Below are 27500 nucleotides of genomic sequence, written 5' to 3' on the forward strand. Positions count from 1 at the left end.
TCTCCATCCTCTTCCGGTGGATATCCTGCCACAACACACAGACTCATCTTAATGGTACCTCCTGATATAAAGGGCCCTTTCGTCTCTCCAGCAGTTATAGAAGCACATTACGGTCATTACGGTACTTGAGATAGTAAAAGCAGCTGTAAACCTGTTTGCATGTTCTCCTGGGTTAACAGTAGATCCCACATTAATGAATCATGAGGGTAAAATGTAAACTGTAAATGACGACAAGCGATTATTTAAGAGATATTGGAAAGAAAGAAAGAAGACACAGAAACAGTCAATATAAAAGAAGTTCATCTTATGTGAAGTCCTGCTCCAACATATCCCATGACCTGAGTTGCATTCATTGAGATGAGCTAACGACGTGAAATAAGGCAAAATAACGTCATATTTTAAAGTCTATAAGTGAAATGTCTCTCCATAGCTAATAACCCACATCAAAGTCCACCTTCTCTCCGTCTGGTATCTTCGGTGGTATGAGGTTAGGCATGATGAACGGCCTGTGGGAAAACAAGGAGATAAACATAAGTATGAGTGCTTGCGTGCGTGCATGCGTGTATATCAGTCTTTACCACCAACTTACTTGAATTTAGGCTTTGCTTCTTCTTCTGTGTGTCACAAAGGACAAAGCAAAATCACAATGAGATAGATATCATTTAGGGATCAATCAACCACATCCAAACACCGACACAAACACGTTCCGGCAAATACATAAACCTCATCCCGAGATGAACTGATTTGCCTAATCTCCTGCACAGGCGTCCAAGACAAACAGCAGGACGCCTTTCAGATAGCGATAACGATCAGACACCGTTACCTCCTTCATCCTCCGCGGCCTCATCTTCACCATCTGAAAGAAACCACAGCAGGAAGCATCCTGAGCATACTGACTGAAGAAGGATGTTGATCATGCTGCCTGAGGGGCAGGAGGTACTTAGAAAGCCTCTAAAAACATTGTTTTAAATGACGACCTGAGGTTCTGTAGGAAACTGTGCAACCCTAATCTCATCCCATTATTTGAGTCAAGAATCTTTTTGGCAAAGAGAAAACTTTTTTCATTAATTTACTGGCGTGACCCTGTATAACAAGTATTTTAATTCTATGGAGTCTATCCATGTCTTCATAACATATGGATAGACTCATAAATGTCTATATATATCTTCTTAGCGCATGGATATTCTAGAAGAGACGATCCATATGTCACGAAGATTCACGAGTATATAAACTCATTCCACTCAGATTTGCTTTAACATTGCCCTATTACATCTGATTTTGACATGAAATACTTGAATACTGCCGTTGCACCATGGGTGGATGAAACTTTCATTTCAAGTCTGGAATGATGTACAAACAAGGCAATCAAATCTTTATCTGTTTTATATCATAATAAAATAATTAAAGCGTTAACCTCCGCTCACCTTGTTCCTCATTGGTCTCTTCCTCTAGCTCCTCCTCCACCTCAGGATCCTCCCCTTCCTGTTGTAGCTCCTCCTCTTCCGGCTCTTGCTCCTCGCCTGGGGCCTCTGGGGGGGGGCGTGAACCAAGTGTCACACTCACAAATATTGCTCCATATGAATGATAAAAAATGTGACATGTGAGACAGCTGTGAGATCGGTTCAAACTAAAAGCTTCAACTGCCACACCCGCAGCCACCCTGCCGCCACACCCTGTTACCGCTAATCCGCCCCACCCTTACTCCTCCCTCTTGCTGCATAACTTTGAATCAAGCCTGTTTTGCGTTTTGTGATGCACGATGGAAAGTGGAGAGGAACTTCTGCTGTTAGATAGCGTGGATAACATAGCCCCCAGATAACAGGGTGCTGGCTTCAGAACAACACAGCACCAGCGTTTGACATAGACGCTGATAAAACTAGATAAAACTGGACTGGAAGGACTGGAAAACTTGTACTTACACACACACACACACACACACACACACACACACACACACACACACACACACACACACACACACACACACACACACACACGCACACACACACACACACACGCACACACACTCACACAACCACAGACAAAAAGATAACATGTGTGGTCGTGTGTGTGTGTGTGTGTGTGTGTGTGTGTGTGTGTGTGTGTGTGTGTGTGTGTGTGTGTGTGTGTGTGTGTGTGTGTGTGTGTGTGTGTGTGTGTGTGTGTGTGTGTGTGTGCCTAGCACTGCTGGTTTATAATGCCCCAGTTTGAGCCCGTAGAGGTGTTATAGTGCCAATAGGGGGTGCCCTCTGGCATATGGAATGTCCCAGATGCCCCAGGACGGTGACGGGGACTGGGTCCTGTCGCAGAGCTTCGTCATTCATCATTTTTCTTTATCTAGTGTTAGTTTTCCAGCAGAAAATGTGGGTTCACTTCACTCACACTTTAAGGTGCATGTTCATCATTTGAATCTATACAGAATAAATAATGAATACTCCTGTCTGCAAAAAATACGACCTTGGTGTTAAGACCTGATATTCTATTTTTTATTATTTCAGCAAGGAAAAGGGAACTTGATTCACTCTCTTATCAGTTGTGAGTTGTCTGTTTTTATTAGTTGTATTACCTCAGCCAATATGACCTTGGAAGAGTCACAGATAAATGTAGCAAGAGGAAGGTCTGCTCGCTTCATCTCCCCATGTTTAAAGGCACTATTGATTCAACTTAACAGGTTTTTCTTTCTATGAAGCTTTACCTGCGCTCACTAGACCTAAGCTCTCTAAATTTAGCTATGTTCTATAGCTGCTGTTGTTCCAGTATTTGATGAATGTATGTAAAAAAAAAAATCAGTGTTTTACGAGTCATGGAGAACTCCACATACCTTCAGGGGCTTCCTCCTCTAATCAAGATTCAGAGAAAAGCAAGCAGACAAGAAATGGGTTAGGGTTGAACTAAGTTGAACTAGAAAACAATATTACAATGTAAAGGGCTGCAGGGATTTTTTTTTCCAAATAATGATATTATCATTACACTTCAAACAGGTGACCTTTATCGCGCATTAGTGTTTACCCTGCAAGACGCATTACTGCCGGCAGCTATGGAAATAATGCGGGTTCATATTCTCACAGAACTGGTTCTTTTCCATTACTTAACCTATGTAAAAGCTTGGTTTTACGTCTACGATCAGGACTGCACTCTAATCAGGTTTCTGTCATGTATTCTCATCTGTACAGGACATGTGGACACAATACCAGATATCGAAATATTTGAATCTTGAGGGAGACTTCTTACCTTCTTCGACTTCCCTGAAAATGAGAGAAGAATGGCTGTTACAGCGGCACTCAGGAGACCAAAAAAAAAGCTGTTTTATATGGTGTAGGCGTTTCAAACTATTTATTAAATATCAGTAAGCTAAGCATGTCAGTGTCTATCTATAAGTATTGTCAAAAGCAGCATCACACGATCCAAGGCGAACGGATCAGATGTGTGTATTCGACTGTCGACTGCGTAGCACCAAAACGAACTCGACTTACTCTTCGTATTCCTCCGTTATTTCTTCGTTGTCCGACATGGCGGCGCGTGTTCAGCAGCTAGAAATCAGTGAACATTCACCAGACTTTATCACTCTCCTCCATCAAACCATCACATTGCTCCACTCATCTACAGCCTCCTAATGGTCCATGCCTGCACTAAGTCTTAAGTCTAATTTTCCAGATGTTAAAGATGGACACATGCGTCTATCGTCACAGAGATGAAACCACACCTACCTGTTAAGAATGGAAAGAATGAAGAGAGAGGCAACGCTAGCACAGACTCTCCGAGAAACCCGGAGCTCCAAAGAAGCCCTTTTGGCTGTGAGACCTCAGTGGGAATGAGGGACCAGTAGGGTCGAACACTGGTGGACAAACACACACACACACACACGGCAGAGAGGGTATCAGAGGGAGAAAGTCAAATGCTAGGGGACCTCTTCTCCCATTGTGTGTATTAATAACCATCGAGATAGCATGGTAACACTCCTATCAACCTTCTCCTAAAAAGGTGAATTCAGATGCCGGGGGTAAGGCCGTGAGTCATCGTGTTTAAGAGACCTAAGAGATAAGGGCAGTACAGAACACGCACACACACACACACACACAAACCTAGATACACACACAACTAGAAAAACACAGACGCATACACACACACTGCGACAGACACATAGACACACACCTAGAAATACACACACCAACACACTGATGAATCACACCAAATACAAATACACACAAACACACCATACCGCGAAACACAAACATGCCAAGACACACAAACATAGACACACAATTAGAAATAATGACACACAAACACACTATGACAGGCAGGCAGACACACATACCTACACATACACACACAAATACACAGACACACCAAATTACACATACACACACACAAAGGCACACACACATACACCTAGACACACACATACACACACCACACACACCTAGACACACACACACCATACATCTAGAAACACACTCACACACATACTGCCCCAGGCAGGCAGAAACACGCACACACACGTACACACCTAGACTAACCATGTAGGCCACCATGCATGGGGCTGGAGGTGACACTAGACAGATACATGGCCATATCTCTTATCTAAAGAGTAAGAGTTCCTCTCGGCCCACTTCTTTGAGACAACACAGATGGAAGCCTTCCTCATTGGCTAGGTCGTCGTCCGTGGCAGCAAACACCAAAAATACAAATATTTACAGTTCGTCATAAAAGATTTTATTTTGTCACCAGGCAGCAACCTACCTTTGAAGCATACAAGACAAGGCAAATAAAACAGAAAACATAAATTTGGCAGCACAGTAAGAAGAACAACTTTAACCACAAACATAACCCTCATTTACAGAATTACGGTCCCAGAATTTCAAATTCTGATAATCAGAAAAGTTATTATCAGACGAAAGGCCTTCACCTGTGCAAAGTGCATTAAATCACCTGAAGCTAAACGGAACTACTCAAGACTTGAAACACAAGGGTCACTGGTGCAACTCTATTCACTGATATATTCTGTATTGCTGTCTCATATCTCTCACTCCGTATCTTAGCCACCAAGAAGCAAACAATCATTTCTCTAAAATCTATCTAATCTTTAAGCCAAAACAAAAAAGCAACTTCCTTCCACTGAGACCGTTGATGCGCCACTTGCATCTCTTCTGTGCAAGTATGGGAAAACAAAAGAGCTTGAGGAATAAACACGAAGAACCACAACACAAGTTCATCCTCCATTTCATTCTCAATCATTTTCTGACTTCAGTTTCTGAATCCTGCAGAAGAAAAACAAAGAAAACACAAATCTAAAACTAATAACTCCAAAGCAACTTTGAAAGATTTGATTGTGCTTTAAGAATGCTTACCAAGAATCCCCCAGTGGCAGATCCTTCACTCCTTGTGTTTGCTCTCAAACAGGATCTTCTTGCTGCTGATATCAACATGCCTCAGGTCCTGCATGCAATGAGCACAGCACTGAGTCCATACTGAGAACATGACAAATATCATTTCAAATATATATATCGGGATATAGGTTAAGTTGGCCATGGCTTTCTTAGCCTTTGTTGGTTAAGTACGTGAAAGAAAACCCTTTGTAACAGACGGTTCTAGTGGGAGGAGCAGGGTGAGGGTTATGTGTTATTATCAAGGAAAAAAAATCTGTCTGATAGGAACGGGAATAGGAAATAGTAATCTGCAATAAGGAAAAAGTGTCAGTCTGGTCAGCCTGAGTTGTGCAGCAGAAGGAGTGATGCTGCCCCCTAGTGTTCATGGGCTACATCGACATCGTGTTCTACTCGTAGCTCACACTACGGTTAAAAAGCACCTAACCTTGCTTCCATAGGTCCTACCACGGTTTATTGCTGGAATTTTGGGGGGGATGGCTTCAATTCTACAACTAATATTACAGAGGTTAGTTGTGTGTCAACATTCCTGTAGATTTTTCTCAAAAGATTCAAAATAGAACACCCCCCCACCCCTCAACGTCTCGCCCTCCTATCTCCATGTGTGTGCCATATCTTCTGATGAATTGAATCAACCTGTGATTGAAGGATTGATGATTCATTACTAATCTCTGGTTTCCTGCCAACTACTATTGGCGCTATGCTTCCACCCAGACGGGACACCCACCCCACAATAACGCAATGATTAAGTGAGGTGTAGTAGCACCACAGGCACACACACACGAGCACACGCGTATACACACACACAACAAGCTGATACGACCCTGATTGCTCTCCTTTAAAGATTTCTTCACATTAATCTAATCCCGGCATTGCTTGTGAACTCATTAATCTGTCATAAGGAGTACCTTTGTGCTAGCAGTAACCTACCTCCAACCTCTAATAGCTTTCGATTGTATTATTTGCTCTGTTCTGCTTAATCTAATGTCTTGATGAATGGAAAAAGGATTCTGTGGTTGCTTGACAACATTAGTGAGCAGTACATTTCTACATATATCATTTGAAAAGGTGTTTCAACTTTGCTGTCTGAGACTGTGTCGGACAGCGTCTGAGACGTCATCTCACCGCGGGGTTGGGGGAGGAGCCTGGCTTGGTGCTCTTGTGGACCCAGCGGTTAATGCGATCCGAGATGCCAGACGTGAAGGTGCGGAACTCCTGTAGATGCAATGAACACTATAAGGTAAACTATAAGAGTGTGTGTGTGCGAGTGTGAGTGTGATGTGTGTGTGTGTGTGTGTGTGTGTGTGTGTGTGTGTGTGTGTGTGTGTGTGTGTGTGTGTGTGTGTGTGTGTGTGTGTGTGTGTGTGTGTGTGTGTGTGTGTGTGTGTGTGTGCGTGGGTATGTGTGTGTGTGTGCGTGGGTATGTGTGTGTGTGTGTCTGTGTCTTTGCAGAATACATAAAACAAAGTAAAACCTGGGTGAGCCCCTGTGTAAACTATACTAGTGGGGGGGAGTTTTAACATTGTTTACAGTTTGTCCCGTGTTTAGTAAATAGTGTAAAGACTATTGGTTAATTGTTGGTGATTAGTGTTTGGTGTTTAGTGCTACTGTTTAGTGAATTGTATTAGTGTTTACTGTTTATCAATAGTGTTTAGTCGTTAGTGCCTATTCTTATGTGTTAAGTGTTTTGTGTTTAGGGAATAGTCTTTAGTGTTTATGAATAGTGTTTAGCATTAAATGTTTGTATTTAGTGTTTATTGAATAGTCTTTAGTGTTTAACAATAGTTTTTAGTGAATAGTCTTTAAGATGTTTGAATACAGTTAGTGTTTAGTGAATAGTCTTTAGTGTTTATGAACCGTGTTCGCTGTTTAGTGACCTGTCTGGAGACTCCAGGGCTGGTGGGGCTGGAGGCCTGGTGCTCCTTCTCAAACAGATCCCTCTTCCTTGAAACCTCTTCCAGTAAGACCAGGGTCCTCTGGGTGACGTCTGGGAACCGCGACACCTCCGGCTTCTGCAGGGGTCCCAGGAGTCACCAGAAAGTGGAATGAGGATCAATGTAGAAAAAAACACTAAATTATGTGTGGATAGAATCTAGATTCACAAAGGGTTGTAGAATAAAGATATTTATCTTGTGCAACTGGAGCTTTGTTATTTGTAAGACAATTAACATTAATTATTATTATACCAGTATAACATAGCCAAATATATGGTCCAATGTTGACAGAAGGAAAGGAAAGGTGTATCAATGTAATGTGTACAATGTCTGCATGTAGGCTAAACAAAGCCATCAAGGAAGTCTAGGAGTTATTAACACAGACAGACAAAGTAAACAAATGCCATGTGACTACGACCTATCGCATCTCAAAAGTGCAAATATGTGCCTTTGCACGTTAGTGTTTGCATACTGCCTCATTATAACACCAGCTGTTTATTGATTTATCGTAGGGGAACTTTAGGCGACCTGTGAGGCCTGAGCCAGTCGCTCCATCTTCTCCTGGATGGAGTGGGAGGACACCCTCTGTCTGGTGCTGGTCCGACGGAGAGGAGAGGCACAAACACACCTTTAGAAGCTAATCCCCACCATACAGCCGTGGCTGTATGTTTTCACTTTATAAATTTGGACTACTTAAAATGTTGAATGGAATAAGCTTCAGAATGAGTACATAGAGGTGTACGTAAAATCAGCTGATCATAAGAAAGACTTACTTCCTCTGGAAATTCGACGTTTTCTCATCTTCTTGATTTGGGTCCTTGAAAGATGAGTCATGCAGTACAATTCAAACGTTAATGCTTCACAACTTCACGATAAGATATAACGTCATCAGGTCAGGTAATGCAATGAGATGCATCACCCCATGAATAAAAACAGGATTGTAAGACTTTATGCTTATGAATGAAATATCTTACAGCGTTTGATTCAAATTTCTGGGATGTAAGTCGAACACTCGAGCTAAAAAAAGAACAAAACACAAGTTGGTTAGCGAGAGAGCGAGAGAGAGAGAGAGAGAAGAGGGAGAGAGAGAAGAGAGAGAGAGAGAGAGAGAGAGAGAGAGAGAGAGAGAGAGAGAGAGAGAGAGAGAGAGAGAGAGATTATAGATAAGGAGTCCCTGACCTTCTTCGTATAGGCGCCGCCTCTCCGGATTTCTTCTTCAGCATCTGTGTGGTTGAAGATAATCTGTTAGTGTTTTTTTTACGGGTGTGTTCATTTGCTTGTGTTTGTGTGTTTGTGTGTACGCACGTGAGCATGCACACACATATGTTTGTCGGTGCGTGCATGTCTGTGTAAGTGTGTGTGCTTGCATGTGTGGGCTAGTGCATGCATATATGTGTGTGTTACCCTGAAGGAGGTGGTCCTGGAGCTCTGCCTGCCAAGGGAGGGTCTGTTGGTTTGATTGCCGTTGGCCGGGTCGGCGGAGGGAGAGCTGTTCACAGCGGCCTGCAGTAACAGCACAAACCTCCGGGTCAACACGTCGCACCTTGTGGGTAACAGCTACTCACCATGGCCTTTCCCTGGCTCCTCGTATCAAGTTCAGCCCGCACAAAGGAGGCCGGCCCGTATTTAATGACTGCGACATGTGATACAACTCATTTGGATCAACTTTAAATGACATCAAAGCCTCTCTTAATATACACAACACAACAAAGACCTTAGATCTAAGAGTCTTTAGATGTGACCGGCTAAGCTCGATACGGCTCGTGATTCAATGAGAGGCTGTGCGGTGTGCGCGTGAGGGACTAGTGACAGTGAGAGTGTGCGCGTGAATGACTAGTGACAGTGAGTGCGCATGTGAGAGAGTGACTGCCGAAACACACCAAAGATGAAGTTTGAATCACAAGAATAATGCACATCCGCTTTCTTTATGCTACCGTGTGGTTCAATGAGCATTTCCACACCGCAGACGGAGCTGAGGCCTGTGTGTTTATGTGATTCGATTTTAAATGGTCTAGATGCGTCTTAGAGTACCATATTAAGCGCTATATAAATTTCATTTATTATTATTATTATTAGATGATGATGAACCAAGTCCACCTGGGACTTATAGGCGTCCTGTGTAAAGGCAGAGATGCAGTAAGTTTCAGCTTCCGTTGTCAAGCCCTGCTTGAGGTTTGGTGTGTTTAATCCTCGAGTGTGTGAGTGAGCGATGGATTGAGTGTGAATATACAGATCTGCGTATCTCCGCATCCGGCCGCAGATCTTTGCATGGCTGCCTGCATTGGAACAGCGTGATGTTAACGTGTACACAAGGGGGCAGTATAGCGTAATGTGAAACTAAAATTAACATGAATTGACGAGTCAATCTGGTAATAGAAACGGGGGACCATTCTGGTCACATATTAAAAAAAAGCAATACATCCATGTTTTACAAATGGACCAAAATAATTTAAATATCACTGCTGAATAACGCTTGTGTCTTCCAGCATTAAACGGAAAGTACCTAGTTTCTATTTCGCCCAGGGGTATACTTTTTACCCTCCTGTCAGGCTGTTGAAATCAAAAAAGAATCATACAACTGTTCCCCCGATCGCTGATTGATCGAGCAAACAGCATCACTTGACGCTGTTCTCTTGAGAGACGACGAGTGATGCATTGCTAAGCGCTGGGAAGTCGAAGATTGTCGGCACAAACATGCAGCGACGCAGATCTTCGCATATGTGTATGACTTGGCCATTGTTAGTGAGTGGGGTCAGTATTATCTAGGTGTTCTTATCCGATTATGAGATGTCCGTTATGGTTCGATTTTGGTCTTATGTAGGTCGGACTAAGATGTTTACATGCATTTGAAAAGTCGAAACGGTGTCTGATACCATCAGAAATTTGAATATCTAGCCCCATTTGACCCCATTTGAGTGAGTCATCCGTCTACCTCGGTAGTGAACCCATTGTGTATGGGGCTCTGGGGTCCTCTTGGAGAGGGGCTGTGGCAGGGAGAGCCCCAGGGCTGGCCGGGAGACGCAGGAGGTGTGGGCCCGAAGGCCGCCGGGCGCGGGCTCTTCTCGGTGGGGGAGGTGCAGCTGTCGAGGGAGATGCAAACCGAACTAGAGGGGGAGAAAAGTATGTCCAGCTTCAGTGCAGTGTTCTAAGACATCCATGACTTCAACACCATATGAGGGGGCTGTAATGGAAACTTTCAAATATCAATAATTGTCATAATCAGATCCTGTTCATGGTTGTTGTATTATTGTGGTATTAACCAATGCCAATTAAAACCTATCCTGCAACCTAGCAGGTAATGTTTGCGTTAATCCCGCCCTAGCCAGCAGTATTTGAGCAGCTATGACTTCTGGCCTGCTTTCCATTAGATAATGCCATGCCTTTCTAATATTTTCTTTTGCCAGGCCATATTAAATAATTTCTTATTGCACTATTTAGCAAAACAGATTAATGCCAACTCATTTGAAAATTCAAATTAATCTTTTATTGATTTAATTGAATTGTCTTTAACCTTGTACTTTAATAACCTTACAGCGCATTCACAGGTTTGCTTACCAGACATTTTAAGTGGGGCTTACATGTCTACAGGATATTTATAGTTATTTTACACATCATGAAACTTAAATATTTCTCATTAACTGTATCTGAAAGTCAAAGTAGTGTAGTGTAGTGTTAAGAATAGCTAAAATTTGCTTTCGGAATGGGAATTTGCATTTTGCAATCAAGTTTAAACTAAATGTCAAAAAAGTATCATTTTTTTCAGATTATTCTGGATGACAACAGGTCCATATTTAAATTTTCATTCATATGTAATTTTTTTACCTATTGTTTATTTCTTCTCACCTGACAAACTTGCGTGAAGAGGGAGAGGAGGGATTTTCATCAGGAACTTTTCTAGTTGAGTCTCCGTTCCCATGCTGGAAAAATGACCCAACGTAAACCTCAGACTCAAGTAAGCAATACTCACAAACTCAAATATACTTATCAAAACTAATTATCAAAAGTACTCTTAACCTTGGTATATACACCTTAAAAAATGCATGTGAAATACACATATTTGAGCTAGGCCTAAATGTTCCCTTATATTGTAAATAGAATCAAACATTACTTGTTAACAAAGTATATATAACCTGAAAGCCCTTTTAGTGCACAGTACTGAATGTAGCAAGGTAAATTGAAATGTACTGGTTAAAGAATAGTAATGATCCCAATGATATCAATAAAACCTCCTTAAGGCTCTAACAACAAGCCTGGTAACTAAATATATTTTCATAGTAAAAAAATGTATACTTATTTTGAAGTTTTCCTAAAGACCAGGTTCTGTGTGTATTACCGAGCATGGTTAAACAAAATCTTCATTCTAAATCGTCTTTCAAATTGTATTTAAATAAAACTTGCCTTTAGATGTGTTTTACGAGGGAATCATAAAGAACTGAATGATATACAATAAAGTAACAGCATTTAATAAGAGTCAGATATCTGGCAATAAAGATTCTATGATGATGCAAATGTTGCGTGGTGTGTGTGTGCATGTGCGTGTTTGTGCATGTGTGAGTGTGTGTGTGTGTGTGTGTGTGTGTGTGTGTGTGTGTGTGTGTGTGTGTGTGTGTGTGTGTGTGTGTGTGTGTGTGTGTGTGTGTGTGTGTGCGTGCATGCAACTATGTGCGTGTGTGTGTTTCCATAAGTGTGTGTGTGTCACCTGTGTGTGCGTGGCAATGTGTGCAGACGCGTGCATGCCTGTGTGTGCGTGTGTTTGGTCGGTAGATCTATGTGTGTTGAATTTGTCTGAACGTTCTCCAAGTCCATGAGTGTTGGGTAACATGTAAGGTGACTCACACAGCCTGAGGAATGGAACTATACTGTGTTGGGCCCATGCAGGACAATGATTAACAGGACACACTCTGCGTGGGGTAACCACTGTGTTAACGGACGGTTATAAGGAGGTGAAGCATTAATGTTGCGTGGTAAATTAACTGCCTCATCCCTCTGTGTCTTCCCTGAGTCTCAGCAGCGTTCTCTCGGTGAAAACCTGAGCATTGTTTGTCATGTGATAGCAGGTTGTATGGTCAAACTGCTTCAATTAGGAGCCAAACACTGAGTAAAGAGTGAAAGAGAGAGAGAGGGTGAGAGAGAGAGAGAGAGAGAGAGAGAGAGAGAGAGAGAGAGAGAGAGAGAGAGAGAGAGAGAGGGAGAGAGAGAGAGAGAGAGAGAGAGAGAGTTAAGATAAGTAAAGTAGAACCATTGTTATTGATAAAACTCAAAGGAAATTCCCAGGGGAAGTTATGACTATGGGACTATATGACTGTATATAACGAGTATGTGTGTGTGTGCGTGGGTGCGTGTGTGTGTGCGCGTGTGTGTGTGTGTGTGTGTGTGTGTGTGTGTGTGTGTGTGTGTGTGTGTGTGTGTGTGTGTGTGTGTGTGTGCGCGCGCGTGTGTGTGGGTGCGTGTGTGTGTGTGTGTGTGTGTGTGTGTGTGTGTGTGTGCGCGTGTGTGTGGGTGCGTGTGTGTGTATGGGTGTGTGTGTGTGTGTGTGTGTGTGTGTGTGTGTGTGTGTGTGTGTGCGCGTGGGTGCGTGTGTGTGTGTGCGTGTGTGTGTATGGGTGTGTGTGTGTGTGTGTGTGTGTGTGTGTGTGTGTGTGTGTGTGTGTGTGTGTGTGTGTGTGTGTGTGTGTGTGTGCGCGTGTGTGTGGGTGCGTGTGTGTGACCAGTGAGTGTGTTGCTCACCTGTCTGTTGGGGGTCCCACTCGTGGTGCTGCCTCTGGTCCCGTTGCTGCGGAGGCTGACTGGCGGACCAACGCGGGACACTTTGGTGGCGGCCAGCGTCACGGCCGCCAGCCTCCCTCCCTTCGTCGCTCCGTCACCCTCCTCCTCCTCCGAGTCGCCCAGCAGCTCCACCCTGGCCCTCCCCCCGGCCCCCTCCACCTCCTCCCCGTCCTCCTCGGCCCTCTGCCTCCTCAGCGTCTCCACGTGTCTCAGCCGCCGCCTCTCGTCCCGCACCTGCAGCATCTCCACAAAGTCCTCGCTCCCCGGCTCAGCACTGAGCACACACACGCACAGGCACACGGACACATACACACACACGCACGGGCACGTGCGCACACACAGGCACACACACACAGGCACACAAAGATACATTACACACACACACAAAGATACCGTACATACACACACACACACACACACACACACAAACACACAAACACAAACAAACACACAAAAAAACATACAGACACACAAAAATACATACAGACGCAGACAAACACATACATACAGAAGGACAGACACATAGGCACACAGACACACACATTCACACAAACACATACATACACAAAGACACACACATAGGCTCACAGACACACACACATTCACACATACACACACATACACAGGCACACACACAGATACACAGGCACACACACACATAAACATACGTACACACACACAAACACACATACATACACAAAGGCCCACACACTCAGGCACACACACGCTCACACACACACACAGGCACCCACACAAACAAACACAACGGCACAGACACACACACATAAACACACACGTGCAGGCGTGCACACAAACACACAATCACACAAACACACAAAGAATCAAACACACCCACACATCACACAGATGGACACAAGCATACGCGGAGCATTTAAGCATAAAGTGTTGCTTACTTCTGTCTATGATGTGAAAAATATATCCTAACACACAGGAGTTCACACAAACGCACACATTGTCACACAATGTGCCAAACACACACACCCATCAAAGATGACACTCACAGGTATTTGAATGACATGTATGATAAACGGACGAAGAAGAAAGAAGAAGAAAATATATACAGGCATGATCGTGTTTCTCCTCCAGGCTTACAGCGATTCTCCAGACTCTTTTTGAAGAGCGTTTCGGCTGCCTTGTGTGTTTGGCTTTAGCTCACATGCACCACACTGAACGGTGTCACGTTTTAGACTGTGGTCGGCAAGGGTTGAGCAAAGTCCTTCAGGGCAAAACATGCTCTGCTTAAATACCACGACGGAGATGATGAAGATGAAGTAGGGAGCCAGGAGAGATGGGATAAGAGAGAGAGAGAGAGAGAGAGAGAGAGAGAGAGAGAGAGAGAGAGAGAGAGAGAGAGAGAGAGAGAGAGAGAGAGAGAGAGAGAGAGAATAAAAGGAAGAAAAAATGAATGAAATGAAAGAGTCAAAGTAGGTGTGTGAAACAAAACGAAGACTTTGAAATAGGCCTACAATGACTTTGACATACAATGTCCCTAGATGACATCACCTTAAACACAACCCCCCCCCCACACACACGCACGCGCACACACACACACACACACACACACACACACACACACACACGCACACAGACAATCCAAACACAATCTCCAGTCCAACATGTCTCGCTATCATTGGTCATGACAGCAGCAGCAGCTACCTGCTGTTCTGGGCCTTCTCGGGAGCCGCCCCGACAGGAGGGCTGCAGTAGATGGGCGCGTCTCTGGACGGGCTATCGGTGCCGGGTGAGTCAGGGTCAGCTGTGCTGCTCGAACCCCTCACCCTCCTCCTTCTCTCTCTTTCAACCTCCTCTTCATCTTCCAACGTCCACTGGCGCGTTAGACTGTAAAAGCAAGCATGTTATACTACAGAAAAACAGCACACGCCAATACAACATTGACAATGGGGACAATTATCTGAACTGAAAAGAGAATATACAAAACGGCATATCGACATTCAGCAACGTGTTGTCACATCAACATCCAAACCAGAACGCTGGAAGATAACTTCCAATAGGCCTAACGGCAAAGCGTTACAGTTAAGCTGAACCTGCTAGACTAGTTATAAAATGTGCCCTGTCAAAACGTGTTGGAGGGAAGCATGTATTCTGCAAACATCAGAACATGTTTTACATCACTATGCTCCCTTTTTTCTTATAGTCTCTTCTTTAGTTAGGAAAATAATGAAAACAAAACTGCGATTGCGCCCCGAGCGTATTTCCGATTATTTGAGTCACCGAGTTACAAGATATGACAAGCTGTCACTAACATAATTTCAATAGAATTAATTTCCAAAACATTTTATTTGGCATTCATGAACCAAAACCAAAACCAAACTCCCAAATCATTGAAATAAACGGTGGAACAGGCTAAATGTCTCTGGACAGATGAACGCTTACCTAGACAAAGCCTTCCAGTTTTTTCGACTGAGAGACATCTTTTGTCGATAAGTTCGTAAAAGTCCAAAGAGACAGGAAGAAGCGGCGAAATTGTCGCGTATTGACTGCGCTAGGAGAGGTAACTGGCACAGGAGCGCAGTACTCGGAGACTGCTTATTGCCGCAGGAAGAAATCCACCTTTACCCTGTAACGCGTCATGTGACCACAAGGCAGTCTACCTGAGAGAGAGAGAGAGAGAGAGAGAGAGAGAGAGAGAGAGAGAGAGAGAGAGAGAGAGAGAGAGAGAGAGAGAGAGAGAGAGAGAGAGAGAGAGAGAGAGAGAGAGAGAGAGAGAGAGAGCACCTGACCATGTACGGTTACAAAGTATCATCAAACACTATTGCCATTCATTCATTATTGACTTTAGGATTGTATCATAAGTGTGGGGGATGGGATGGTTGATATGCTGATGGTTGATATACACTATATATCTTCATAAATGCTCAATTCTTCTGGTTCTGGAGCTGAATCCAGAAACAGGTCTTTTGTGTATCTGGCCTTTACAATTTACATCATTGTTTACCTGGGAAGGGAGTATCTTTCTCATGTCTCAGATTGTAGTTTTGTGTTTGCTCTGTTGTGTGCAGCCGCACCCTTTCGACGGACTCTGACCCAGCTCTGTCCAATGCAACCCCACCAATTTCTGTAGAAGACTGTACATAGACTGTATTTGTTCAGGGGGAATGTATTAAGCTATCTTGGTTTTATTGATTCTTCATGGGGATCAGTTGGGCTTAAAGGCAAGACAGGGCATGAATAGAAGTAACAAATTGCTTGTCAGTGTTCATCACCCTTTGTTTAAGTGCAGGGGATGTATCAAGCATCTGTGCATTCAAATATGTGTGAGGGTGTTTATTTGTGTGTGTGGGTTTGTGTTTGGACTAGTAGAGGTGTTGTTTGGTGGTTTGGAAAAATGTTCATTTCGTACTGCAACTCACCTGTTGTCCTTAAATGTAATGGCCTACAGACACAGTGACACACACCCACACACACACCCACACACACGCACGCACGCACACACACACACACACACACACATACACACACACTGTTTCGAGACAATCAACTGCTGCTACAGCAGATAAGCTGGCAGAACTGAAAGTGTTCGTACACTTTGGACAGCGATTGTTTTATGAGCATGCAAAATAGATATCAGTTGGCGAGGTCATAGGAGCTAATCAACATCTAGTCTCCTGTAGAGGCTGGGCAGGTGGCTTGGGATGACACACAACGTCAACAGTTACACACACACCGATAACTGGCCCTTCAGTACTGTCTGGGTGCATGAGAGAGAACCATAATGTTTTCTAAAGTGTTTTTTTTTTGGGTGTCATGTTTCAGACCCGGATTAGGACGGAAAGATAAACAGCAATTTGATCCTTTTGACCTTTTTTTATTTTGGCATCAGTGGAGATGCACATATTGAAACTCACACATTTCCATTACAATGTGCAACTACAAACTTGATCATTACAGTAAAGCAAGTTGGATCTTTCTTAAATAACAAAAACAAGAACAGAAAAAAGGAATTCTCATATTTCAAACAATGACTGCTAATATTAGACTGACATCGCTCACATATATATGACTACCCTCTGGTTGGAATTTATCTTAGTTCAGTGTTCACTTCTCCTGTAAATAGCACTAAATAAAACAAATAGGTTTGGAAAATTCAAAAAGAGGGTCATAGATCTGCTGAGTTCTATTCGTCAGTCACTCTTCCAGTCAGCCATGTGTTGTATAAAACCAACATCCTTCCCTTCTGATTGGCTGGTCCCTCACTGGGCGGGGCCACTGGCAGCATCAAACATTTTCTTCCTGCCCTCCATCCCTGACATGGCCTCCACGTTCTTCCTCCAGTCACTGTCCTCCACCGGCCTCTTCTGGAGGATGAGGAGGATACACACAGGGGTACCCCCCCCCCCACATACACACACACACACACACACACACACACACACACACACACACACACACACACACACACACACTCACACACACACACACACACACACACACACACACACACACACACACACACACACACACACACACACACACACACACACACACACACACACACACACACACACACACACACACACACCTAGATCACACCTACACACAATATTTCAGGAACGTTTTCTATTGAAGTCATTAGGGAATGTAAAACTTAAGCTAGACCTTCTACTACACAAAAGGTCCCAGGGCTAAACAGGGTTTAGTTTAAGCTGCCTGACTGGCTGGCTCTCACGAAGAAGGCAAATAAATGAAAGAGAGTCTGAGATAAAGAGAGAGAGACGAAGGAGTTGTGGGGGTGATAGAGAGAGAGACAGAGACAGAGACAGAGACAGAGACAGAGACAGAGACAGAGACAGAAAGAGAGAGAGAGAGAGAGAGAGAGAGAGAGAGAGAGAGAGAGAGAGAGAGAGAGAGAGAGAGAGAGAGAGAGTGAGAGTGAGAGAGAGAAAGACATTTTATCCAGAGAGACGGAAGGAGTTTGAGAAAGAGAGAGAGAGAGAGAGAGAGAGAGAGAGAGAGAGAGAGAGAGAGAGAGAGAGAGAGAGAGAGAGAGAGAGAGAGAGAGAGAGAGAGAGAGCAAAACCAAGTGACAGCATAGTTATTGAGAATGCTCACAGGGGAAACCCATCTTGATTAGGGGACAACATGTGAGTGTGAGTGTGCGTGTGCTTGTGCATGTGTATGTAGTTCAGAGTGCAGACCTACTGTGTGTGTGTGTGTGTGTGTGTGTGTGTGTGTGTGTGTGTGTGTGTGTGTGTGTGTGTGTGTGTGTGTGTGTGTGTGTGTGTTGTGTGTGTGTGTGTGTGTGTGTGTGTGTGTGTGTGTGTGTGTGTGTGTGTGTGTGTGTGTGTGTGTGTGTGTGTGTGTGTGTGTGTGTGTGCGCGTGTGTGTGTGTGTATTTGTGAGAGTACGTGCATGTGTGTGTCTGCGCGCCACACCTTCTCAGTGTCCTCCTTCTTCACAGACTTGAGGTTGGCCCTGAGGTCCATGGACACCTTGTGCTTGGAGCCCAGCAGGGAGCGCAGGATGGCGTCGGCCGACACCCGGACACGCCTCAGGCTGGGCCTCTTGAACTTGCCCCTCAGGTCCAGCACTTTGATGTTCAGGTCCTTGATCTGGCCCCGGGGCCCCCACATAGGAGTCTTTACCCAGGTGTATAGCAGAGTAGTATGCGGCTGTCATCGCTGAACCCCACCCCTTCATTCAGCTCTTTCAGACGGCTTCTTTGAGTGAGGGAATTCGAGGCTAAGATGTTGTTATGATTGCATTCATGAAAATGTTTTGTTATTAATCGTGTGTTTTCTGCCCCGACCACAATAATGACTTAGTGTTACCGTATTGGGTAACTCTTTACAATAAGGGTACAATAATAAACCACCAAATAACCCTTAGGATTAGGGTTAACCCTAACACTAACCATGTTAAATAATGTATTAATGAATACCTTAGGTCAAATGAACACCATATCCACCACACAAGTAAACATGAACATCAGTAAATTAATACAAGACCATAAGTGAACTGCTAAATAACTGTTAATCAATGGTTTGTTAATGCTAATAATTACTGCAATTACTGATTCATTAATGTTCTCAATTAATAGTTAATTATCGTCCCACTATTGTAGAGGTTTACCTCCCGAGTGTTGAGCATGACTTTGGCCTCAATGTCGTAGCGCTCTTCATCCACCTCATCTATCTTGGAGTGAAGCTCTCGGCACAAGTCCTAGACAAGCAGATATACAGTCATACATGCAGGCCAATACATGTACACACTATCCCCCTTTTAATGCTAATAACAGAACAATCCAATTTAATATTTGTTTCCAAAGATGAGACACGGCAATGTAAACACAGGTGTAAATTTTAATAAAAGCCTTAGGGCTGTTATCAATCACGCCATTGTAGCGTTGTGAGTGACACTACAAAAGATGGCCCATCATGTATTTTCGGTTGAAAAGTAATCCACTTCTTGAGGATCTTCTTGATTTACACCCTATAGCCTGGGGAGGGCGCTAGGACACCTGTTGTATGGTCTTTAGGATGGCAGGTTGGGACTGGCAGAGCGACTGACCTGTAGCTGGCCGATGGTCATGCCACTCGTTTGAAGTGGAGGAGCTCTCTCTGACAGGTACTTGTCCTTTTCATCCTCCTTGACCATGACCTCCTGCTCCAGCTCCTCCTTAGCTTTTGCCACCATCAGACTCTAGACATACAAGCCCATCATAGTCAATGCCGTATGTACTTGTGATCCACCGGCCTACATTCTACAAAGCCACGGCTTCTCCGATGACTTTCCGGAGTGAGTTCTATATTTCTTGTTTTTCAAAGGTAAACGTCAGTGACGTGCGCTAATATTTTTGGTATAAATCTGCTGCCATCTTCTGTTGAAATTAGATAACTACAGGAATATTTACCTTGAGCATCAGCTTCCTTGAAGCTGAGATCTTGGATTTCCTCTAGACAAAGAAAACAATAGATGACACACAGTGAACACAGGGAAGTGTATAGGCCTACATGAATGAGCTGTATAAAACTTGAAAATATATTTGATTCATTGCTGATCACAACATGACGATTCAAAACCGTGGTTACAATCTTACCTCTTGCCTGTAAAGAGAAGAGAGACAAATATGAACAAATAATAATTATATGCAATCCATTTCAATTAAATTGTGCATGCATTTCTGTGGTTGTGTGTACGTCCGGCAGCATGCATGCACGTGTGTGTGTACCCATATAATGTATGTATTCTTGTAGGCAACATCTATAATAAGACAAGACAGGGCACCTACATTTGTTCAGGCATCGTGATGCGATTTCACACTGCAGGACGGACAGAGAGAGATTAGATGAGTTGATTTGCAGACGCCCATAAGATTACAGTTGCATGTGCACAGTTGTGCACAAAGAAACACACACACACTGAGGGGGACCAGTTGTCACTGTTTGTTTTATCAGCTTTGCAGTGGGATCTCTTCATCTTATCTCTCTCTCTCTCTCTCTCTCTCTCTCTCTCTCTCTCTCTCTCTCTCTCTCTCTCTCTCTCTCTCTCTCTCTCTCTCTCTCTCTCTCTCTCTCTCTCTCTCTCTCTCTCTCTCTCTCTCTCTCTTTTCATTCTCTGCTCATTGAGGGTCTCTTTGATTTTCTCTATTTCCAACAAAGCAGCATGTTGCTACTGTACTGGTAGTTCCAGAGTCTATGGCCACGGGCCGCTGGGCAGTGGGGCCACAGGCTGGACTGCTGGATTAGATAAATTCCACCATGATAGGCCTCCCTTCTTCATTCCTCGTGTCTCTCATCCACAAATTTCTGCTAAGGATTATCTGTGGTGGAGGAATTCAGAACAGCCCCTCTCCCCCAAATAGACACTACTGATTGACGGCTTGCTGTGTGTGTGTGTGTGTGTGTGTGTGTGTGTGTGTGTGTGTGTGTGTGTGTGTGTGTGTGTGTGTGTGTGTGTGTGTGTGTGTGTGTGTGTGTGTGTGTGTGTGTGTGTGTGTGTGTGTGTGTGTGTTGTGTGTGTGTGTGTGTGTGTGTGTGTGTGTGTGTGTGTGTGTGTGTGTGTGTGTGTGTGTGTTGTGTGTGTGTGTCTGTGTCTGTGTGAGTGTGTGCATGAGTGTGAGCGTTGGTTTTTGCGTGTACATGTCTACGCATATGTCTTTGTAGGTTTTTTGTGTATTTTTGTGTGAATAAATACTGTAAATGTTTATTTGTATGTGTTTATTCGACATGTGTGCATGCATGTGTGTGAGTGTCAGTGTGTGTTTGTGTGTGTGTTTTTTTATGTTTGTGTGTGTGTAAGTGCGTGAATGTGTGTGAGGTGTGGAGTGTGGTAATTATGCTGGCTCAGGAGAGAGAGTTTAGGTTTCCATCCCTGACCAGGGAGAGGCAGACAAATGATTGGGATCGCACTATGCAAGGTTTGAAAGAGCTGGAATTTGAGCAGCCATAACAGGACAGATAGTCTTTTGAGTTAGTTTGAGTAGCACAATCATAGAACATGTTTTCATTTATTGTAATCGAATCTTTCTGTTTCTATTCAAGCAATATCAAATGAGAGGGAGAGCTGTTGTACTGAATATCAGCACGGCTGTGATTCGGTCGTAGGTACGAGGCCGTAGGCCCAGTGCCGAGGATAATCCCAGCCATGCTGATATTCAGTACAGCAGCACGACCTCAAGTGTGATATTTTCTTTCATAAAGTTCTACAAGCACAATTTATTGGTTAACAGTAATAAGCAAAAACAGATAATGATCTGTGTGTTTATTTAATGATTTATTTGGCTCTGTCAACACAAATAGATCCGCAGCTGGACTGGATTAACGGTTATCAGAACACCTGTAAAGCGGAGCGATACATGTATAGTTAAAAGTACCAGTGCTGTTATACTCTATATCAGCACTCATGGAATGCCTCTTGTCCAATCAAATTACTTGGTCGGAACTAACTGTTGTATAATCATTCAATATATTGTAAAAATAACATATAACATATAACCCATGGCTCCAGTAAAACAAACATTTCAAGTGTTCCACACAAACAAATCCCCCTCTACTAGACTGGATAATGAATTAAAGTTTTATGACCTTCTACTTGTCTTCCTATGGCTGTTTCAAATAAAATCTGCATCCCCATCCCTTAACATCCCAGACGGCACACATCACAAACAATTTGAAATCATTTCACACGGGTAGCTTACCACAACTAGACGGGAAGACAAAGAGTTTGGACGGACCATGAGCCAGAGAGTGAGATGCAGGGAGGAGATGAGACAGAGATTGGATGGGTCCGCCTATTTAACTGCACCTCCTATTGTCACTCTCTCCTATTGTCTCTCTTCCGTATTGTCTCTCTCTCTCTCTGGTAAATGGATGCTATTATTAGTCTCCCCCATCTCTGTTTCATCGCTCTCTGTCCATTTGTCGCTCATAGATTCATTATAAACAGGGGCTGGCATACTGAGAGTGGGCCCTGTGCTCGGGGGCAGTGTAATGGATGATGAGGGGGATTAGGGGGGCTTGAACGGTGCTTTCTGGTTCTCGTGGAGCGGTGGAGGCATTGGGAGATGGTCATATGGCGGTCAATGGAATAATGGATGAGGGAAAACATTAGCAGATGTGAAAATGGTGAGGATTTTGGACATTCATGCGAGTGGAACTGAGGCTTTGCACTACATGGGGTTGTTTACATTTGTGTTGGTTGGTTTTGTATATAATAAGTGAGCTTTGCCAAAAACAAACAATCGATTTTTGTGCTGTATTTATTGTGGTTGTATGTGTGTGTTTTACATTTGCTTGTCTTGCTAAAACCGGCAAATGCTATTTTTGTGTATTTAATTGTGTCTGTCTGTCTGTAAATGTGCGCAAACACACACACACACACACACACACACACACACACACACACACACACACACACACACACACACACACACACACACACACACACACACACACACACACACACACACACACAAAGGGAGAAAGGAAGAGAGAGAAAGAGTTGCAACAGACAAAATAAATCTAAAATGAATGGAATCCGCTAATGACTGCGTTCTGCCAAACGCCCACACACCTCTGAATCATTTCAAGATGGCGGACGTTTTGATGTTATTCCCTTCCTCTAAATGACTGGTCTTCTAAGGAAGCCATTAGACCCTTTATGGCCATGTATCCCTGAGTGTATATAAACACACAAAATATTTATTTTGTGATATTGTAGGATTGGTTTAGATCAACTTATTTGCACCAATCAGAGAAAATGTGCTGTGTTGCACTATTTACATTCTCTGCTAAGTGGAGTTCCTTTAAAGGTTTGCGGATCATTGCTTCAAACCACAGCAAGGCTGAGGAATTTGAAGTACTGCTTGATAAATACCAGATGCTATTACTTATAATTGCCAAGAGATATGGCTTCTAAAACTAGCACTCAAGTGTTTGACTTTGTATTGGAATGAATGGATCAGAGTCAAAGATGTAAATTATCCTTATACTACAGCCAGCTTTTAGAAGAAAGTTTTCATCGCCAATAGCTGGATGTATGTTAAATCTTCATGATATAGACTTAAACTTAGGGTGAGGTATTTCTCTACATACTTCTTTATTGCTTTGTATTTCCTCCGGGGTAAATTTGGGCTTTAGAACTGAATTATGACTTGAATATTCTTATGTACCCATATATATATATATATATATATATATATATATATATATATATATATATATATAATCATATGATATATATATATGTATAGATTTATATACATATATGTATAAAGTACAATTATACATGAGGTTAAAAAGCTCACAGACCAGGTACCAAACTACATTCAGAAGACTCACCCTACAATATATGAGGTTTGTATAAACTTATAGCTAAGGTTTGGAAGGTATATGTAAATATGGAGGTGATCTTGTGATTTTTTTAGAGGGCACTAAAGCATAAACCGTTGGTATTCAGGTCCCAGGAGAGAGGCAGCAGAGACCAGGAGGGCGGTTAGACACCCACATGTCAGACCGCAGGTAAACATGTGAGAGAAACCCTGGGAAACGTCTCTGCTTGGTACGACTTTAACAACGGAAACTCTCCTAACTGAAGAATGTAAAAAGGTCCAGAGCGCCCGGCCCAGGCTGTATCCCTCTAGGGGAACACATAAACGATCGGCCAACATGCCATTTGACCCGTTCCCCTTCTCCTTTACTCCTCGCTCTTTGTGTGTCGGACACGCTGTGATCAACGAAAACAAGCAACTGTCCCGTTTACCGTGATGCCACCAGGATATGCTGGAGGATTTCCCCCCAGAAGAGGCCAGAGTGAGCAGACACGTCTGGGTGAAACAGTAAGGCAAGAAAGAAAGTTCGGGCAAAAGTAAGAATGGCGTAAGAAAGAAAGATAGAAAGATAGAAAGAAAGAAAGAAAGAAAGAAAGAAAGAAAGAAAGAAAGAAAGAAAGAAAGAAAGAAAGAAAGAAAGAAAGAAAGAAGAAAGAAAGAAAGAAAGAAAGAAAGAAAGAAAGAAAGAAAGAAAGAAAGAAAGAAAGAAAGAAAGAAAGAAAGAAAGAAAGAAAGAAAGAAAGAAAGAAAGAAAGAAAGAAAGAAAGAAAGGAGAAGTAAAGAAGGGAAGAACTGGAGAAAGAAATAAAGGAAGGAAGGGAGAAAGAAGGGAAGAAGGAAAGAAAGAAAGAAGGGGATGATGAAAGACAGAAAGGAAGGAAGGAAGGAAGAAGGAAGGAAGGCCGGCTGGATGGACAGATAGCTACGGAGGTGTTCGGCACGAGGGATGAAGGGTCTGGTTATAACAGAGGAACCAGTCATTTAACCAATCACATATTCGCGTCATGTCGATCTTGTGGAGACACACTACTGCTATTTAACCAAAATGGCCGTCCACATTGATTGGCTCAGATGGAAGCAGGAGTCGTCCAGATCCGAGTGTCCGCGGGGTCCTAGAGGGTAGGACAGAGGATGGAAGAGAAGGAGGGAATTTACATAAACAAGAGACCTGTGAGGGTACCTCAAATCAAACCATATCAGGCAAATAAAATGTATCTGCCAGATGTTATTGATAATTAATTTACAATTTGTGATAGTCTGTGCTACACAGTCCCAAAAAGCATTTGTGTGATACACTCATTTAAATAATAAGAACTGTCTCGCAAATCGTCCGTGAAGATGTCAAGGGCCATGGCCTTATATGACGAGGATGGCGTCTGTGTGTGCGCCTACTGAGAAGAAGCAGAGATCCTGCTCTGAGGTCACTGTGTTTGGACAGTGCATTCCATAAGGTGTACAAACCCAGGCCTTTTCCTCTGCCCACAAGACCCACACACACGCATATACATATTGCACGCACAGACACTCTCACACACACACACACACACGACCACACACACACACAACCTACAACACTAACAGCCATTGTCAGACACTGATCATGGTTTAAGTAAAGATTATACCCCACTAAAAAAAGGAACAAAAATAATAAACCCAAGCGTTGTGGATCCCCTTCCTCTGTAGGTGGAATAGCTGTTGTCTGGGCCTTTGTACGCCCAGAGCTCCCATTACGGTGCTGACTCACAGGCCAGCGGGGGTTTTCCACCACTCCCGGAGCTAAGTCCGTACAATCCACTCTTTATTCTCTACCAGTTGCCCCTTCTGCAGAACACACACACACACAAGCACACAGACTCAACCACACAACAGTTTCTGTTTTTACATACAAACCCCACGTGCACAGGGTAATATTCATACATGAACGCACACACACACACACACACACACACACACACACACACACACACACACACACACACACACACACACACACACACACACACACACACACACACACACACACACACACACACACCTATTACTGCACACAGACACACACACACACACGCAAACACACATTCTGACCGACAGCAGCACACACTGATACACACAGTTCTTTTTACATACAACAGTTCATGCATGAACACAAAAAGACACACAAACCGCCCACGCATGTGTTCTAACATAATTGACTAATTGGATTAGTGGGCTGACCTCGTGCACGTGGGTGGGTGTTTATGCCTGGGGCCCCGTGGTGCTTTTCATTAAGAGCCCCAAACAGTCCCCGAGAAGATCAGAAAGCACCAGCAGCCATCCTGACTCCAGCACAGCACCCCGTCCACGGTGTTTACTCTGCCTATCCTCCAGCAGTCATAATAACAAGGTTACAACCATAATTGGAACCAGATGAGGCCCGCCATTTTCTCTTACTGCCTGACGCCACAGTCGCTCATTGTCGGAGGCTGAACGAGACCTGAGCCGTTGTAGTGGTTTGTGAACTGCTCTCTCCTCTCTCCGTCCTATTTTGCTCATCTCTCTCTGTGTCTTTATGTTTACTCTGTGTTTATTGACTCCACCCCGAGAACAATCGAAACCAGGCCTGAAAAAGTGACGCTTTCATAATATATATTTTTATTAGAATATAATACTGGTTTGTGTATTTTTTTTTATCAAATGTTGGATACGAGGTGAATACTAATATTGTGGCATGCATACCCATTAAAAGCCTCAGCGTAACGTCTGTGCATAAATACATATCGTATGGTGGCAAACAGTACAACCATTTCATTTAAGAATGAACGCTCCAAATGAATTAAGAGTGTTCCTGTTAAGAAATAACTATCTCTTCAGGGACATCCACGCACTGGTAGAATACAGCAGCCCAGCTCCGAGACGGATCACTCCCTCGCTCCCAGTCTATCGTAGGTGGGCAGTGTCTGGGTCAAATCTTCACACACTGAGTCTTGGAAAAAACAAGACAACAACGGAAGCACTTCATTTCAACCAAACTGCCCATTTGGCTTCAGCCTGCTGGCCCTGAAGACCAATGTTCTGGGAATCAGCAAACATTCCTTGTAAGGGAGTGTGTGTGTGTGTGTGTGTACATCTTCATCATTATGTCATCATCCAAGCTCAGGAATCGAATGAAACGGCGAGTGGAATCATCCGGCATCATGGGGCCTCGAATCCATGCCTCCTGTCCATGGGTCTTCTCCCAGAAAACGTCTGTGTTCGCTCTGTTCTTTGTGGAGAAAAGCGGGGGGGGGGGGGCATATCAAGGAAACATGTCATATATTATTATAGCCTTTTCTGTTAAGTGAATTGAGTCTAGTGACAAAAGTTCCGAGGTGGTCATGCCATAGCCATAGAGACGGCTTAAGATAACGCTGTCGCCATGGCGACTAAGTTAATTTAGGCGTTGACTACTGCTGCTCTTTTAGAGAAGTCTCTCGCCGTGGATTCCTCGGCCATTAGCTCATAGTTCAGATTCATACTCTGGCTATTGACGAGTGGCATTTAATAAGCCGCCACTGTACGTGAGGCTGGCGTCACATGGCGCTCCGATGGCAATAATCAGATCCTATGATGGAATGTGGAACAAATGCA

The 27500-nt window shown here is 43.6% G+C and overlaps 4 protein-coding genes across 6 annotated transcripts in view; all 4 read right to left on the reverse strand.

Annotated features, from left to right (window-relative positions):
• tnnt2a (troponin T type 2a (cardiac)) overlaps positions 1-3907 on the reverse strand; it is a 7009-nt gene extending 3102 nt beyond the window's left edge. Inside the window, exons 1-9 of the mRNA XM_056590976.1 lie at positions 3708-3907; positions 3474-3530; positions 3232-3245; positions 2822-2839; positions 1425-1529; positions 824-856; positions 590-614; positions 443-506; positions 1-25 (exon numbers count right to left, since the gene is read on the reverse strand). The exon at positions 1-25 is cut by the window's left edge and continues 92 nt beyond it. Of these exons, the coding sequence (XP_056446951.1) occupies positions 1-25; positions 443-506; positions 590-614; positions 824-856; positions 1425-1529; positions 2822-2839; positions 3232-3245; positions 3474-3511 (322 nt within the window). The 5' untranslated portion in view covers positions 3512-3530; positions 3708-3907. The remainder of the gene's footprint in view (positions 26-442; positions 507-589; positions 615-823; positions 857-1424; positions 1530-2821; positions 2840-3231; positions 3246-3473; positions 3531-3707) is intronic.
• A 313-nt stretch (positions 3908-4220) lies between these two features.
• lad1 (ladinin) lies at positions 4221-15670 on the reverse strand. The gene is made up of 14 exons (XM_056590964.1): positions 15500-15670; positions 14762-14944; positions 13046-13358; positions 11162-11235; positions 10251-10422; positions 8723-8821; positions 8498-8541; positions 8293-8335; positions 8092-8135; positions 7847-7913; positions 7262-7396; positions 6510-6599; positions 5349-5436; positions 4221-5258 (listed from the first exon to the last, which is right to left on the reverse strand). Exons 1-13 carry the CDS (start codon positions 15535-15537, stop codon positions 5374-5376), a joined length of 1365 nt encoding a protein of 454 aa, XP_056446939.1. The 5' UTR covers positions 15538-15670; the 3' UTR covers positions 4221-5258; positions 5349-5373.
• A 1251-nt stretch (positions 15671-16921) lies between these two features.
• On the reverse strand, positions 16922-20159 carry tnni1a (troponin I type 1a (skeletal, slow)). 2 transcript variants are annotated; one of them, XM_056601259.1, is made up of 5 exons: positions 19977-20159; positions 19634-19765; positions 19196-19285; positions 18499-18675; positions 16922-17418 (listed from the first exon to the last, which is right to left on the reverse strand). In XM_056601259.1, exons 1-5 carry the CDS (start codon positions 19983-19985, stop codon positions 17317-17319), a joined length of 510 nt encoding a protein of 169 aa, XP_056457234.1. In that variant the 5' UTR covers positions 19986-20159; the 3' UTR covers positions 16922-17316. The 2 variants fall into 2 exon arrangements, with proteins under 2 accessions (XP_056457234.1, XP_056457233.1); XM_056601258.1 differs by having other exon boundaries at positions 16922-17421; positions 19977-20157.
• A 5941-nt stretch (positions 20160-26100) lies between these two features.
• The window catches only part of phlda3 (pleckstrin homology-like domain, family A, member 3), a 2649-nt gene continuing 1249 nt past the window's right edge, over positions 26101-27500 (reverse strand). Inside the window, exon 2 of one of the 2 annotated variants that reach the window (XM_056591069.1) lies at positions 26101-27130. The gene's annotated coding sequence lies outside the window, so the exon portion shown is untranslated. Of the gene's footprint in view, positions 27136-27500 lie in introns of both variants that reach the window. The other variant, XM_056591065.1, reaches the window with a different exon arrangement.

The sequence above is a fragment of the Gadus chalcogrammus genome, chromosome 1 (genome assembly GCF_026213295.1).
Source record: "Gadus chalcogrammus isolate NIFS_2021 chromosome 1, NIFS_Gcha_1.0, whole genome shotgun sequence".
Lineage (NCBI taxonomy): Eukaryota > Metazoa > Chordata > Actinopteri > Gadiformes > Gadidae > Gadus > Gadus chalcogrammus.

Excerpts from the sequence above, each read along its gene's own strand:
- lad1 (XM_056590964.1), bottom strand. The coding sequence starts at position 15,537 with ATGTCTCTCAGTCGAAAAAACTGGAAGGCTTTGTCTAG. Across the intron at positions 7,914-8,091 it reads ACGTCGAATTTCCAGAGGAA|CACCAGACAGAGGGTGTCCT; the intron begins GTAAGTCTTTCT and ends CCGTCGGACCAG. Across the intron at positions 5,437-6,509 it reads GCTCCTCCCCCAACCCCGCG|GACCTGAGGCATGTTGATAT; the intron begins GTGAGATGACGT and ends CATTGCATGCAG.
- tnni1a (XM_056601258.1), bottom strand. Across the intron at positions 19,286-19,633 it reads TGACCATCGGCCAGCTACAG|GACTTGTGCCGAGAGCTTCA; the intron begins GTCAGTCGCTCT and ends CTGCTTGTCTAG. Across the intron at positions 17,422-18,498 it reads AGAAGGAGGACACTGAGAAG|AAGAGGCCGGTGGAGGACAG; the intron begins GTGTGGCGCGCA and ends CTCATCCTCCAG.